Source organism: Berghia stephanieae, chromosome 2, assembly GCF_034508935.2.
Source record: "Berghia stephanieae isolate SIO BIC M18660-M18661 chromosome 2, UCSD_Bste_1.3, whole genome shotgun sequence".
NCBI lineage: Eukaryota > Metazoa > Mollusca > Gastropoda > Nudibranchia > Aeolidiidae > Berghia > Berghia stephanieae.
The window spans coordinates 42,303,866-42,320,106 of NC_088361.1; the positions used below are offsets into that span (position 1 = coordinate 42,303,866).

Sequence of the window (16,241 nt, forward strand, 5' to 3'; positions counted from 1 at the left end):
TGATCATTGTCATATGAGATTATTCATTCTGTTTTCAATGCCGCTCCAAACTGTGACGTTCATTGAAATCTATTAGAGTTTTCCTTTCTTTTTGACCGAATTGATATTTATCGTTTTATTCCGCTTAAAGATCTAATAACACGCAAAGCAATCATTATTGATTCCGGATGGTCCAGATTTTTTCTGACACCCCTGTCCACCCAGCAGTGATTTAGTAGCTGGGGCAGTTAGCTTCCTATCCAAAAAGTAGCTTGCAATTGCTATCGTCCGTTTCACGCTACAGAAAACGAGACAAACTCCGGCTCCTAATGGCTCTGAAAACTACGTTTTATGTTCTGAAAATGGCTTTATTGAATCCACTTTACACGAGCAAATGATCCTGTATTACTGTATTATATATATGGGCAAAGGTATATTACTATTGTATTAAAGTTAAGAATATTATATCACCCAAAAGAGCATTTATTAAACCCAATGTCGTATGCTTAGATATATTGCAATCTGTCAATCTTAGCGGGGATGGTGGAAATTGTTATAAGACAACTTGATATTTCGACTTCGAAAATAACGCAAAGGAGGAATTATAAAGCATGTTACAAGGACAATCGTAAAAAAACGCAAGTATTTAAATTCTGATTGAACATTGTCATGAAGTCTGCTACTGTTTACAAGTTATCTGCCGTTTTCAACAAGAAATGTTTCAACAGGAAATGTTATATTTGTGAAATTATTTTGTAATAATTTGAATTCTTTACTCTCAAAAACATGCCAAAACTGAGCTTTGAAGAGGGAGAGAGAGAGAGAGAGAGAGAGAGAGAGAGAGAGAGAGAGAGAGAGAGAGAGAGAGAGAGAGAGAGAGAGAGAGATCGTCTAGCTGGCTATATTCATGTAGGAGCTGAGCTTGCAGAGTTTTCAATGTTAGAGCTACCTGCTATTCTATTGTCGCGAAGTTCAACAAAGAAAGGTCTTGTGCAGGATCAACGACGGACAGGTCAACCCCAACTAACAGCGGGCAATTATGATCGAACATTTGCTAGAATCACAACCAACCCCACTTTCTGTGGAAAACAACGTTCAGGTCGACAATGTATGGAAGACTTGCAACTGCTGGACTCAGAGCGAAAAGGCCTTCTCTGCAACCTGAACTAGCTGAGAATAGGACTTTAATGCTCGAGCGGCCAGCTGTAAATCCAGACTCCAATCTTATTGAGCACCTCTGAGATCTCCTAAAGAACATACAAGGAAACAATAGTGCCAAGCAAGGAATGCTGAGGAAATTTGGTACATTGTTAAAGCAGAATGAAATGCATCACAGCAAATGACATAAATCCCTTGATTAATTATATTGGAAGGTTTGTCCGAGCAATGATTAGAAATCGTGGTGGCCATAGACAGTAGGTATTGACTTTATTGGGTCAAATGTTTCCTCCATTTTCGAAGCAGAGCAACCTTCTTGGGTCGTCGTTACTTTAGGATTATGCATGTATGTTGATGAAACTTGGCTCACAAATATTAAAGATATTGCTCATTTCTGTGATATAACTTTTGTCAATTTTGTCTTTTAAAACTCAAATGAATAGACTCAAAACAAGTGTTAAGTTACTTTCGCACATGTGCTTATAATTAACATTATATCTCTTTATTCAGCTGATTAATGAGAATTTGAGATCCAAATTTTGTAATCCTCACCTCTACCCTATATGGTTAAAGATAAAAAGTATATTCTGAATTATTCGTACATTGAAAATTACTTCACATTTCTTCCTCCGTTTTGTATATTCCAGGAGAGAAGGTCCCACCTGAAAGTTCGTTGGCCAATACTGTTATAGGATGAAACCCCGAATACAAATTTGATCTCCATATTAATTACATTATCAAAAGAGCAATTAATAATAATAATAATAATAATAATAATAATAATAATAATAATAATAATAATAATAATAATAGTAATAATAGTAATAATAATAATAATAATAATAATAATAATAATAATAATAATGATAATAATAATAATAATAATAATAATAATAATAATAATAATAATAATAATAATAATAATAATAATAATAATAATAATAATAACAATATTCCCTTTATTCATCCCCAAGGGGAAATTTGTCTTTAGGGTCTATTCCAAGGGAAGACTGGAATAACCCAGGCGTCAGCCGCAGTGCAGCGCCGCAAAGTGAGCTCAGGCGAGGTGACTTGCTCAAGGCCACATAACAAGGCGGGTAGTCGAAATCGGTACCTTTTGGGTACGAAGCAAAAACCGTACCGCTGAGCCACACTGTCCCTAAGTTGGTTGGAATTTTCAAGCAAAGTTTCTCTCATTTCGATTGTTCTATTTTTTAAACTTTATTTAAGGCTTTAGTGAGACCAACTTTGGAGTATGCTAATTGTATATGGAGCTCGATGTACAAGAAATACAGTCCACAGCCGTGGCGTACGTCCACAGGAGGACCCCTAAGTCTGTCGCTGAATTTTGTTATCTGTCTTTTGAGGAAAGATTTCACTTCCTTGTTTAAAGTAGAGAAGACTTAGAGGTGATCCAATTAAAATTTACAAGATCGTACACAAGATTGACAACTTGAATTCCAGAGAGTTCTTCAAAAAAGCGGTTTTGACGTCAACAAGAGGTGGGGGTCTTCAAAATCTTCAAAGACCGGTGTTCGACCTCAAAACGTGCCTACTCTTTAATTTTCAGGACCGTATATATTTGGAACTCTCTCCACGCCTCTTCAAGAACTGCGAGAAATCTCAACGTTTTTAAGAACTGTGTTGATAATGAATTAGATCACCTTAAGTTTGAAGTCGATGAGTAATTAATGTTTGTTTTATAATTGATATCTTGTACTTCATGTCTTACTAATGCATATATCCGTTGTTTTTTTTAAATCACTGTGATAGAGCACCAAAGGCCAACTATTGGCCAAATTTAGCTCTAACTAGGCATCGTATTATATTGTATTTTATCACTGTGCCATATTATAGGTGATATATAAAATTAAAGAATCTGTGCGATGTGTTTCTATGTATGTTTATTTTGGGTTTTTTTTCTCGTGTCGATGGCTTACATCTCTTTATTTCGTGACATGTAAATCCCAATACCCATTGACAAAAATAGAAACCAAGTTTTCTCTCATTGCCAAAGGATCATCTCAACAGCATAGTTTAACTATTGCTGAGCTTTGACTATTGTCGAGACGTGTCTCAACGTCGACGTGTATTATTTTCAGTTCTGATACCCTAAATTGTTATGGGCCGAATCTTGTAATTGAAATCCTCTCGAATCAACGGAAAATATTGTCCATAATGATAATTTGAATCAAGTCCAGATTTGGCTTCGATTACCAAACCTACGAATATGTGCACTTTGTTCAACATTCAACCTCCAACGAAATAAAAAGTGTTATAAAATAAACATATCGTAAATAACAATTTTTGAGAAAAACAATTAAGACACGCCATGAAAACCATGAGTCAAATTACAAATGCTTTAATGTATAGCAGGAGAGGAAACCCATCGCGATAGATATCTTCCAAGCTGTTTCAGTTTTATTATAACAGCGTCCTCCAATCTCTCACTTTGAATTAGACTGCTGGTAGGATCTTCAAATCTGTGGATGAGAATATTATAATAATATATTTCAAATGATGTTAGATTGGAGATTACTTATGATTTGTGGATTAATTTATTACCACTCTTTTATAGTCGAATAATGTCATTATGTTGCACACCCTACATGTAAATATTCGCGGGTCTGAGAGCCGATCACAGTTATGGGCATGATTTAACATTGTTGTTATAGATAATTTTCAATGTCATTTTTGGATATTTCCATAACAACAATGACCCCATAACAATTTCGGTTGTCAGATCTGAAAATAATTGCACGTCGGACACACCGTATGTATTAATGTTATATTGTTGGAATTACCTTAATGAAAAAATAACTTATTTTCCTCTTATCGATATAACTGTAAAAATAAATTATTATCGTTTGAATTAATGGAAATATGAATTAGAGGAATATTGGTAGGGTCCTGATGACCCTGTATGATGATGAGGATGAAGAGAATGATAGTCATGATGATAACAGTAATGACGTCAATTATGAGAAGTAATTGAGGTAAGAGGAGGCGGGCGGGGGGGGGGGGGGGGGGGGGATGCCCCAACATTTCAAAGCATTCCAAGCGATTTTATAAATGAAAAAAAAATAACTTACCTATTTAAAACACAAAAAGCAACCAAAGGAACATTATTAATTTTGGCCTTAAACCATTGTTAAGAAACTAGGGAGCAGGCACCTGTGTAAGATAAAGATCTGAACATGCGTTTATGAAAGGTGCCAGACAAAGCAACAACAACAACAAAACAATACAAGAAATATAAACCATCCCAAAATATTAGTCTACCTCGACTGGGGATCGAACCTCAGACCTTCTGATTATCGGTCAGACGTGCTATAATTAAACCACAGAGGCTCCCGATAGTTGGGGTAATTTTGATACCTATTTTCTTCACAAGGGTACGCAACTTTCATACAACACTTGTTCAGATCTTAAACAATTATTGTAGCCTGTCTCCATTTGAATTAATGAGAGATTTCAAGGAATAAATGTGTGAAGATATGAAAACATTCATTGTGTGTTCCATGGCCATAGCATGCGATTTTCTAGATATATACAGGGTGTCCCCAAAATCTCTATACAGCTTTTAGCAGCTGATAAATTTAGTGGACCTTTCTTTTGATACTACTGAGATTGGTCCTCTTTTCTTGAGATTACTGCAACAGTCCGCCATGCCAAGCATTTGTGAACACTTTAAAGAAAAGGATTTTTATTTTCAGCAAGGCGGGGCAATGTGATATCCTTCCTTGATGAGATTTTACCAAACAGATGGTCAGATAGAGTAATTTTGTGCGGCGATGTGAATGTGGTCTTGTGGTATGACACTCGCTTTCGGATCGGAAGGTCTGGGTTCGAGCCTCGTTTGGCGCATCGTTGTGTCCATGGAAAAGGCTCTTCACTCACATTCTCTCTCTGTACTCAGGTGTAAAATGAGTACCTGGCCGTTGACAGCGTTGTCACAAAAAATTGTAATATCGCCTAACAGGCGTCATTTTCCGTTCTACATGTTACGTGTTGCTGTTGATCAGGGACCCTTGAAAAGCGCCTTGAGCACATTTAGTGGATATTGCGCTATATAAAAGCTCATTTTAAAGCTAATTTTGTTGAATGCCCTTCACGTTCACCAGACCTCACAGACAACTAGACTTCTTTTAAATGGGGATATCAAGAAAGCTTGTCAATTGCTTTAAAATGTTTTCACTCACAATGCGACGAACACCCCCCCCCCCCCCCCGCCCTCCCTTAAGAAAGAATTGAAGAGCAGTATGTATTCATTAGTACAACAATGGAATAATCTAATTTGTTGTTTTGAGCACTACAGAAGACAATTTAATTTTCATTTTCTCTTGGTAATGGTCACGTGTGTTGTGACGTATTTTTCAGAAAGTATCAAACTTTAGACATTTTATTAGATGAGATTTTTTAGTAACGCCACGTGGCCACAATGATCTCCAAATGTTGAAAAGAGCAATTGACAATATCTTACCATGTATTCTTGAGTGCATCAGGTTTGCCATAGAATTTGTCTTGAAGTCAGCAAAACGTTCGTTTCTTTATGAAAATTAACATTTCTTGACAAGTCCATATGCGAGACAAGCACAAGATGTATTGACAGTTCAATATTACGAGACCAGAAACAACCAAATATAGAGATATTTGTTATTTAAACAAATGAAGTTACTTATTTGGGTATGAACTGTACTGAAAAAATATGACTTGAAATGTTGCTCCCAACTAATCAATTTTTGTAGGCCCCATAAGACAGACATCGTTACGAAGACTACGCTTAAACCAGCGGCATATATGCATTACCTCATGCTTTTTACACAAGTTTTACATTTATAAAAGATTTTAGATAATATAACAATGAACCTGAAATATCAAAATACAATCAGACATGCATAAGATAGTAGAAAGAAATCGTTCGAGTACGTTAGTGGTGTAAAGGAAACAGAAAGTAATACATAGACAAATGTACAAAATATCTTCAAATGCTCACAATATCTAATTACTGATAATTTAAATCTAAATGTTTGGTGCGTTCTGGTTGCACTTTGGTTTTAAATGATTGCTACATTATAGATTTAAAAATATAAAATATAAATATAACATTAGATTCTTATTAGTAAAAACAAACAAAATAATTTTGATTAAATTTTACACTGAATGAATACGTTTTATTAGGTATCTAATATGCTCGGTTTTATACAACCAAATAGTGTAAGCATTTGAAACTCATATGATACAAACCTAGATACACTGAAAAGCCAAATGCATAAAATGTGACACTTACATCTATTTCAGGTATAAAAGAAAGAGAAATTCACTCATCAAATCATTCACTTGTCGCATTCGTAGACTTCAAATTTGTGTAATGTAAAAATCCAGTGTAAAAAAAAGGTTAAATTCCCTTATTCATCCCAAAAGAATTAAAATTAAGGTATCTTCCACACACAGGTTGGACCAACCCAAGTGTCAGCCGTAGTGTAGCGGTGCAAATTGAGCTTTAAGGTGTTACGTATCTTCTTTAAATACAAACAAATAAAGATGTCGAAAGCAAAAGCTTGACTTTAATCTATATTCTTCGAGTGTCTGAAAAGTGCTCTATCCATCTCGTCATCTTAACTTTAATTGTGCTAATAAAAACATATCCAACATTTTAACCTACCGTATAGTCATGAAAATACGAAGGGCATGCCGATTATGAGACTGTTTATCCGTATTAATTGCCGTACTCTGGAAAAACTGGTCTTTAAAAATTTGGTCAGAAAACTAGACCTTCAAATATCAATCGATTTAAAAATTATATTTGAAGGAAGATGTATAACTAATATTTTAATGCATGTCTGTCCAGAGTACGGCAGTTAATTGATTAAATCTTGGGGTCATAAGCCATATCATATTGAACTGCATATCATCGGCGTTTCACATGGGTTTCAAAGAATGTTTAAGGAAATATGGCAGGGTAAAATGCAAAGTATTATAAGCTTCGAATCTAAAGCAAACTGTCTCACCCTTGGAAATAATGTATAGCTTCATAACGAATTCGCAGTATTTTTAAACATATGTAAAGAGCTTATAAAACATGATTTGACCCTTAGTCTATCTTAATTTTGTATTTATTTGTCTGCGACAAGTATATAATTTGATCAGGCCACGTGCAGAAGGCATGCCCACACACGCACAATATTAACCACATCCTCTTACCAACACCAGTATTTGAGGATTTTACACAGTTGTCTACTGATCCAAACTGTGTAGCCTGTATTGTCAGTAATTGAATGGTTGGATTAGAATAACTATGAACAAAAATATTTACGTCTAGGCATTAATTGTGTATACAAATCTGCTAACCAAATGCATTGTCATTGGGGTAATAGAGAATATCAATAAGAATCAACTGGACAAGTCAGACTCATAAATATCCTCAGGTTGTCAAGGACTCATTCATTGTGCAATGAAAAGTTTTATATCTGAAAAATTTGATATTATGGATTATAGATATATTTGAATGCCTTTACTTTAATATTACTCGTGGTGATAATTAAATCATAATTATACACACACACACACACACACACACATATATATATATATATATATATATATATATATATATATATATATATATATATATTCAGCAAGTATTCGTTTCGTCAGTAATACGTGTAATAATCTTAAATTCCTTACAAAAGAGGTCTCACCTTTCAAAAGATTATGAGTACTTTGGAAAAAGAGTTAAATTGTTTAAAGTATATCTAGGATGGACAATTTTGAATCAAGTTTTGTAGATTAATTTATCAGAAATAACCATGTTATCATTTTCATCCTAAACATATTCCATATTATATATATGTAATGTTTCTAATTTTAAGCAACGTGTTATACATAAACACCGACATATGTTACTTGCAGGTCTGATACCCACTTTGCTATGGTCTCATTGTTGTCATAGAACAACTCTCAAACCAACGACAAATATTGTCCATTACAACAATGAGACAATAGCTAATTTGTTCCTGCTCATATTGGCTTTCGGTTGTCAAACATGCAAATATCTAATGTAATTAAATTACAAATTGATTAATGCTATTCAAATATGATAGATAGTCATAACCCTGATTAAAATGTCATTGACCTTATCATAGGATAAATCACAATATCAGTTTACCCATGGGCACAGTTATTGTAATGCAAAAAATAATATTCAAAAATTGTTGTTTTTGTTTATTTGGTGTCGCTGTTTTTAATAATGATCATAATAATGATGATGATGAAGATGATGATGATGATGATGATGATGATGATGATGATGATGGTGATGATGATGATGATGATTATGATGTTAGTGATAATAATAATGTTGAGTACAATTTCTTACCTGCCTCCTTGCAAATACAGGAGGGACATCCGTCTTCCAATTCATACCCATTTTCGCAAGGGACTATACAATAAACATCCGAGCATGTAGTATCGGTGTCTTCGTCGACGCCAGAAATAGACTGGACTGAGGAGAAAAAAAATATTTAAACAAACAAGCAAAACACAGAACAAAACAAATTTAAGAGCTCAACAACAATTTCAAAATGAGAACAAAACAAGCAATCACCCCCCCCCCCCCCCAATGGCAAATAAACCAACAACAACAAAAAGAAAAAAAAAAACACGCCCCCCCCCCCAGAAAAACAAGCAAATTGTTATCATTCTCTCGAGCTGTAGGTGATTCCGAACTATTAAAATGTTCAGCTTTTAATTCTAGATCGATATTATTATTGAAAGAATAGTTGTCAATTTGATCATGCAGTTATCGTGCAGTTCATTGTCTCTCTTAATGCTTTTATGCTTTAAGCTTCCTTTGAGTTTCTAAAGTCTTTGGTCACGAATTAATGCTCAATAAAACACATTGAGCTAAAGAGTATCCCATCCTTAAATAGTTAAATAGCTGCCGTTCTTTGGATAGAGAAAACTGCTTTATTGCAAAGTACATCCTACCAGATCTAACATTCTAAGCTACCGCATCACTGTTTGTGCGTCTATGTGGTCTTGCGGTATGACAATCGTCCTCGGATCGGAAGGTTCTGGGCTAGAGTCCCGCTCTGAGGGACGCATGAGTCCTTGGAAAAGGCTCTTTACTCTCATTCTCTCACCGTGTTCAGGTGTAATCTGAGTATTTGGCCGTTAACAGGGTTGTCGCTGTCGGAAATATAAATATTATATCTCCTAACAGGCTTCATGCCTCGTCCTACATGTTAAGTGTTGCTGTTTGCTAGGGACCCTTTGTAAAGCGCTCTGAGCACGTTTAGTGAATATTGCCCTTTATAAAAGCTCAAGTTTATAAAAAAAAAGGTTAAGATTGGTGAGCAGGGGAGGAGGTCAGAAAAATCTTGAGTGCACCCGGGATCTATACTGGCTCCTTTGTGAGGCGAGTGCTCTATCGCTTTCATTAAGCAATTGAGACAAACTACTTTTTAAAACCAAGTTTTAACTAGTAACTGCTGTACTATGGAAAAACGCATTAAAGATTCATAAATCTTGTCCTTCAAATATTGATCGATTTAAATGACCCTCATCCTAACACTCCGAATCAAGACTGGAAGAACCAATAACCGATAATGATGTTAGTGCAGCTGTTTTCCAACTTAACAATCATAAGGCCCCGGGAATTGACACTATCAAAGCAGAGGAACTATAATGTCTAACTGAACCATACTTAGTCGCCATTGTTAATATACTAAATGGAATGTTCGAACATCAAACGCATCTTGATCTGGGCTCCGATAAACTAATTCTGTTGAATAAACGAAACTAGAAAAAAGGACCATTAGAAAATCCAAGACCAATTGTTCTTCTTTCAACACTTAGAAAATTGCTCAGCGTAATAACACTCAATAGAATAAGATCAACGGTGGAGGAACATCTGTCTCCGACACAGAGCCGGTTCAGAAAAGATAGGAGTGCCAGTGGCATTGTATGGACTCATAGGTGGTTGAAAGCCAGAACTGAAAAATACATAGAAGAGTTCAAGATATTGGGCATTGACATGAGCTCTACCTTTGATAAAATCTGAAGAACAAAGCTTTTGAAGGTACAAAACTCATTTCTCGAAAAAGATCATATCCGACTAAGATCACTGCTAGCAAACAAAACCATGACATTTTCATCTGGCGCGAAAACAGTTTTACTATTAACATCCCTGAGAACTCCCCAAGGAAACAGTATGGGCCCAATTCTTTTTGCCGTATATTTGGAAGCAGCACTAAAAGAATTAGGACAAAAACTCCCTATTCCTCAAATCCTTACCCGCGAACTGATCTACGCAGACGATATTGATATCATATTTGATTCAGCAGACATACCAATAATATCAAATACTTTGCGACATTGGAATCTAAAGGTCAACGAATCCAAAACAGAAATTACAGTGGTTAGCAAGAAACACGCGGAATGGAAAAGTGCAAGAACATTCGGCAACTTGATTATTGAGAATGAAGACATCAAACGGAGAAAAATGCTAGCTCAAACTGCATTCGGAGAACTGCATCATACTTGGACGAGTAGCCTTTAAGATATACCATTAAGCAACTTTAATCTCACAAAATATTCATTGTAATTAGATAAATAATGTTTAAAGTATTCCTTATATTTTATGTATTATTTAACCATAAATGAGTATATGACGAATATTTGCCTATTTGGGTGTGTGCCTAGTATGCGCCTGTGCATGTATCTCTCTGTTTGTTTGTGTGTGTGTGTGTGTGTGTGTATGTGTGAGTGTGTGTGTGAGAGAGAGTGTGTATGTGTGTGTGTGTGTTTGTATGATGGTTGGCTATGTAAATGACTTATGTAATGCAATTGAACCAAACATGTAGTTCTCTGCAATAAAGATTGCATTATCATTATCACAGTTCACCCCACGTCGCAATCACTGCCATTATCACAGTTCATCCCCTGTCGCAATCACTGCCATTATCACAGTTCACCCCCTGTTGCAACTACTGCCATTATTACCTGCGGCATCAGGGGCACAATCACATGTGGGACATCCATCACTGTCCACCTTGGAACCATGGGGACAAGGGGCGAAGCATTGGACGGGATCACAGCTAGATTCTTCACCGCCAAGGCCTGTCAAAAGATGAGCAAGATGACATCATTTTAAAAAAATGTAATCGAACTTTTATATAGAGTAATATTAACTAAACGTGCTCAAAGCGCTTTACAAAGGGTCCCTGGCTAACAGCAACATTTAACATTTAGGACCGGACATGACGCTTGTTAGGCGATATTACAATTTAATTTTTCGGACAGAGACAAAGCTGTTAACGACCAGGTACTCATTTTACACCTGAGTACGGTGAGAGAATGTGAGTAAAGAGACTTCTCCAATGATTCAAATATGCGCCGATCGAGGCTCGAACCCAGGACCTTACGATCCGAATGCGAGTGTCATACCACTAGACCACATAGCCGCACAAACAAAATAAGTGTATATTAAGGACAACCTTAAGTTGGCAGCGCCGTGATTGATTATGATCTGATGTCGAACAAGGACCCAGTTGTCTGAACAACCAATAGTTATGCCCCCTTCCGAGACGGTTCTGAATCGACTGCACTTTTGCAGCAAGTAGAGTAAAAGTAACGTTTTATTAACCTTCGCAGCCTTGCCCATGATTGATATATCAGATAAACAAATTAACGGTGAAAAAAATACTCTCTCGACGAGTAATCGATTTCAATAGAATCATGTTTGGCAACAACTGCACTAAGCCATAACGCCGCCGACACCAAATAAAGGTACATAATATATATTTATTAAAAATGGGGTTGGGGTCAACCTTGTTCCCTACAGCCCAGTTAAACGTTTGCCAACTAGCACAGAACAACTGGCAAATCTAATTATGATAAAACTATTTTTTACATATTGATCTATAAGTAACTGGCAAAGTTTTTAAAAATTACGGGTAATTCTATCATCCATTAACTCAAAAGATTGTTTATAAAATCTGCTAAGAGCGTAATGACAGTACCCATTATGATAGATCATTTGACGCTGGGAGTCGCCGTCTGTTGCCAGGTTCATTTGTGTTTTATTGCCGGACCCATTTTGATTTTTGATAGCTCAAAAGATTCGTCTCGATCTATGCTAATTTCCATAATACAGTCGTGAAGTCTGAAATAACTTAATTCCGTAGATGAGTGCCTGTTCGAAATAGCCTTTATTTCTCCACAAATATTGCGGGTTCTCCACTAGTCAGCTATGTGGTCTAGTGGTATGACACTCGCTTTCGGATCGGAATGTCCTGGGTTTGAGCCTCGCGCTCGGCGCATAGTTGAGTCATTGTAAAAGGCTCTTTACTCACATTCTCTCACCGTACTCAGGTGTAAAATGAGTACCTGGCCGTTAACAGCGTTGTCTTTGTCCGAAAAATTGTAATATCGCCTAACAGGCGTCATGTCCCGTCCTACGTGTTAAATGTTGCTGTTGACCAGGGACCCCTTGTAAAGCGCTTTGAACACATTTAGTGGATATTGCGCTTTATAAAGCTCACTTTAAAAAAAATTTAGTCCCTTCCCATAACATAGTGCCAAAATGTCAGATTGTAAGACAAATTGAAAATCGGCTCTTAGATTACCTGTTAGACATTCACAAGTCGGGCATCCATTCTGACTCATTCTATAACCTTGATCACAAAACTGACCACAATATGTTTCCGGACACACAGAGGCAGAAGCTGGAAAGAGTTAATAAAGAGTAACTGAGGGTTAGCACATACTGAAGTCTGTTGAAAACAACGTGTCAACTCTGCAATGTATCTTGACTTATCTTACTAAGGCTGAATCTAGGACTTACCCTTTAAATGCCTGATACAATAGCTTATAATTACATAATCTGAAATAATTTGTTCATTTGGAGAGTAAAATAGAGGGATTAAATGTTATATTGTAAAAGATACAGCACAAAGTAACCGACATATTTCGGCTTTTGGCCTTCTTCAGGTTAACGTAGAGGAAATATTATACCATAAAGAAAACAATATAAGTAAAAATATGTGTGTGTTTGTGTGTAATGTTGACCCAAAAAATGAATGCACAGCATTGAAATTTGCCGCTGATTGCTATCTGTTAAAACGAAAACAATATCAATGTTAAATTATTTTTGAATGAAATTTAGTGCCATTAAAAATGGAACTAGACTATCTATTAACAATTGGCTCCTTTTTATAGAATGCAAAAACGTATCTTTCTATAAAAAGCACAAATTTATCTATAAAAATAAAGTATAATGTTCCGTTGAGTTTTTATTTTGACAAAGAAGAGACAAAGAAGGAAGGGGTTGTTTGTCTCTTTTAGTGGATAATACTAATGTTGCTGCTTGAAGATAGAAGAAATAATTAACAATAGTCAAATGGAATGTAAGTTTTAACTTAATGAACAACGACTGATAATGAGGACGTCTTGGGTTTCCCCTGAAAGAATCTCTCATCTCTCATTCTTCTTTAGTGTTTCATCCATCGTGTATTGTTGACAAAGGGCAAACCCGAAATGTCAAAATTATCACACCTCGTGAATTAATTTGAAGCTTCTATTCCGTTTGACTAGGTTAATTACCAATTCTACTAAAATTCTCTAAGGGTTTTTACATCTGTTAATTTGTATGTTATATAATAATTATAAAGGCTCATTTATTAGATCCTTCATGACTAACCTGGAACAACAAGTACTGCCAGTAACACTAATTGGAAATACATGATTCTAAATCACAAAATTGGTAGTCCGATACAGTTAAGAACCTCTGACCAGAATTGGTAGTCCGATACAGTTAAGAACGTTTGACCAAAGGTTATGTACGTGGTCAGTATTTATATTATGATGACCAATAGAGATAGACTTGGCGTCGAATGTTAACACCACCTACTTATTATATTAAATATATTATAATCGTTATGTCCATAATTTAGATCCCATACATTCGTCATTATAACCAGGCACTACACCAACAGGACAATAGCCACAGGATGTGTCCTTATTAACGTTAGCTGCCGTACTCTGGAAAGACACATATTTAACATTTTGGGCAGAAGGGTCGTCCTTCAAATACACCCTTCATTTGAACGGATCGCTATTATTTATTATATTAATTTCATTATATTAAATATATAATCGTTATGTCCATAATTTAGAGCCATACATCCGTCATTGTAACCATCATCATCAGGATTATATCCACAGGATGTGTCAATATGAACCAGTTAGCTGTCGTACTCGGGAAAGACATATATTCAAAATTTTAGCCAGACAGTTCGACCTTCAAATATCCCCTTCATTTCAGCCATTTGATATTTGAAGGACGAGTTACTTTCTGGCAACATTGTTAAAGCCATGTCTTTCCAGACTACGTCAGTTACCAGGTTAAGGGTCAATGTGGTAATCGGAATGTACCGGTTTCAAGTCTTAACTGTCGTGTTGTGTGGCCTTGACCAAGGTAGCCTGCCCCATTTCACTTGCGGCGCTGCACTGCGGCTAACGCCTTGGGTATTTCAGATTTGTTTTGAATGTTTTTCATGGAGATGAAAAAGACGATTTATAACTTTTTGATCAGTGTTACTGTAGTGATTATTCATCTTGTTTTCAATGCCGCTCCAAACTGAAGCGTTCATTTTACTCTATTAGAGTTTTCCTTTCTTTTTGAATCTAATTGACATTTATCGTTTTACTCAATGTTATGATCTAATGTTCTTTATCCAAAATTGCATTTTCGTTTACAGCTGACCTAAATTATAGAAATAACGAAGTTGGCGTCGCTCAGTCCTTTATTTTAGTTTTAGAATCCTGTTAGTGATTAGTTCTAACTAAATCATATCAATCAGACTATAAACATTAAAGATTAAACACAGTTTTTGTGTGTTTAATTTGGCTCGAGGATATTGTGATCATTTTACAAAACGCCTTAATTAAGGTTCTCAATGTTTTGAATTTATGACCAAAGACTATAAAAGCATAAATCATTTCAAAATTGTCATTGGCAGTGGGCTCTATAACTTCAAATAATATGTATTTATTTGATAAATTGGTTTTCAATTTATATTTTTTTGATTTCTCATGATGTAAATAATTATTATAGTTATGATTGTTGTAGGGAACTTTGGTCCTCAACCTTCATTTTTTCTTTTCTTTTTGGCTTTCTTTTTATTAGAGGGATTTATACATTTATAGTCTTTGGTCATATAGTTCAAACTGTTCCATGCTTTGACCGTCCTTACAGTTAAATTTAAAGTTTGCCAAATAAATTAAAGAAAATATTTGTGATAATTTTTGTATGTTTTCACGGCTAAATTTTACGCGGGAGTACTGAAAAAAGTGTATTGTGGTCAGTTTGATCAATCTATATACAATTTTGTGTAACTGGATAAGGTCATACGTCGTTCTCCTGTATTTTACAGATGGGAGGGCTAAGCATTATAACATATATAATCCTCGTAGGCCAAATTTTCAGTTTTGCTCAAAAGCTTTGCTGCTCGTATTTGGACATTTATTTTCTAAAACAATTGACCGACGTTTGAATAGGGGGCTCCAAATATATATATATATATATATATATATATATATATATATATATATATATATATATATATATATATATATATATATATATATATATATATATATATACTTCAAGTATGAGTTTCATAATTATACATATATACTTTACCAAAGTTTTATGTTTTTGGCTATAAATAGATTTGTCAGCATCTAAGTCATCAAAATACTAACAAAAAGGTGACAATGGAAAGGCTTCGTATGGAAACATTACACACAATGGAAGTTTCGGGAACAAACCCATCGTCATTTTGTTTTATTTGTTTACAACTTTTATTTGTTTATTGTATTGATGACGAAGGGCCTGTACTGTTCCTACCGACCCTTTTCCTTTTTACCTTTATTTTCGTTAGTATTTTTACAACCCCAGGCTCCTAGCAACCCCCTCCCCTCCCCCCACCGTTCTCATCTAACTTATCCGGACATAATAGCATTGTGAGACAGGCAGCAATTTGTGACAGAATACATATTATTATTATTACACGATGGGCCTTCCACACAAAAGACAG

At 35.3% G+C, this 16,241-nt stretch overlaps 1 protein-coding gene across 2 annotated transcripts; it reads right to left on the reverse strand.

Annotated features, from left to right (window-relative positions):
- Positions 1-3,483: 3,483 nt before the first annotated feature.
- Positions 3,484-14,074, reverse strand: LOC144964917 (uncharacterized). 2 transcript variants are annotated; one of them, XM_078899705.1, is made up of 6 exons: positions 13,841-14,074; positions 12,768-12,866; positions 11,143-11,259; positions 8,516-8,641; positions 7,342-7,396; positions 3,484-3,620 (listed from the first exon to the last, which is right to left on the reverse strand). In XM_078899705.1, coding segments are annotated over exons 1-6 (441 nt in total). In that variant the 5' UTR covers positions 13,884-14,074; the 3' UTR covers positions 3,484-3,619. The 2 variants fall into 2 exon arrangements, with proteins under 2 accessions (XP_078755831.1, XP_078755832.1); XM_078899706.1 differs by lacking the exon at positions 7,342-7,396 and having other exon boundaries at positions 13,841-14,071.
- Positions 14,075-16,241: the final 2,167 nt, after the last annotated feature.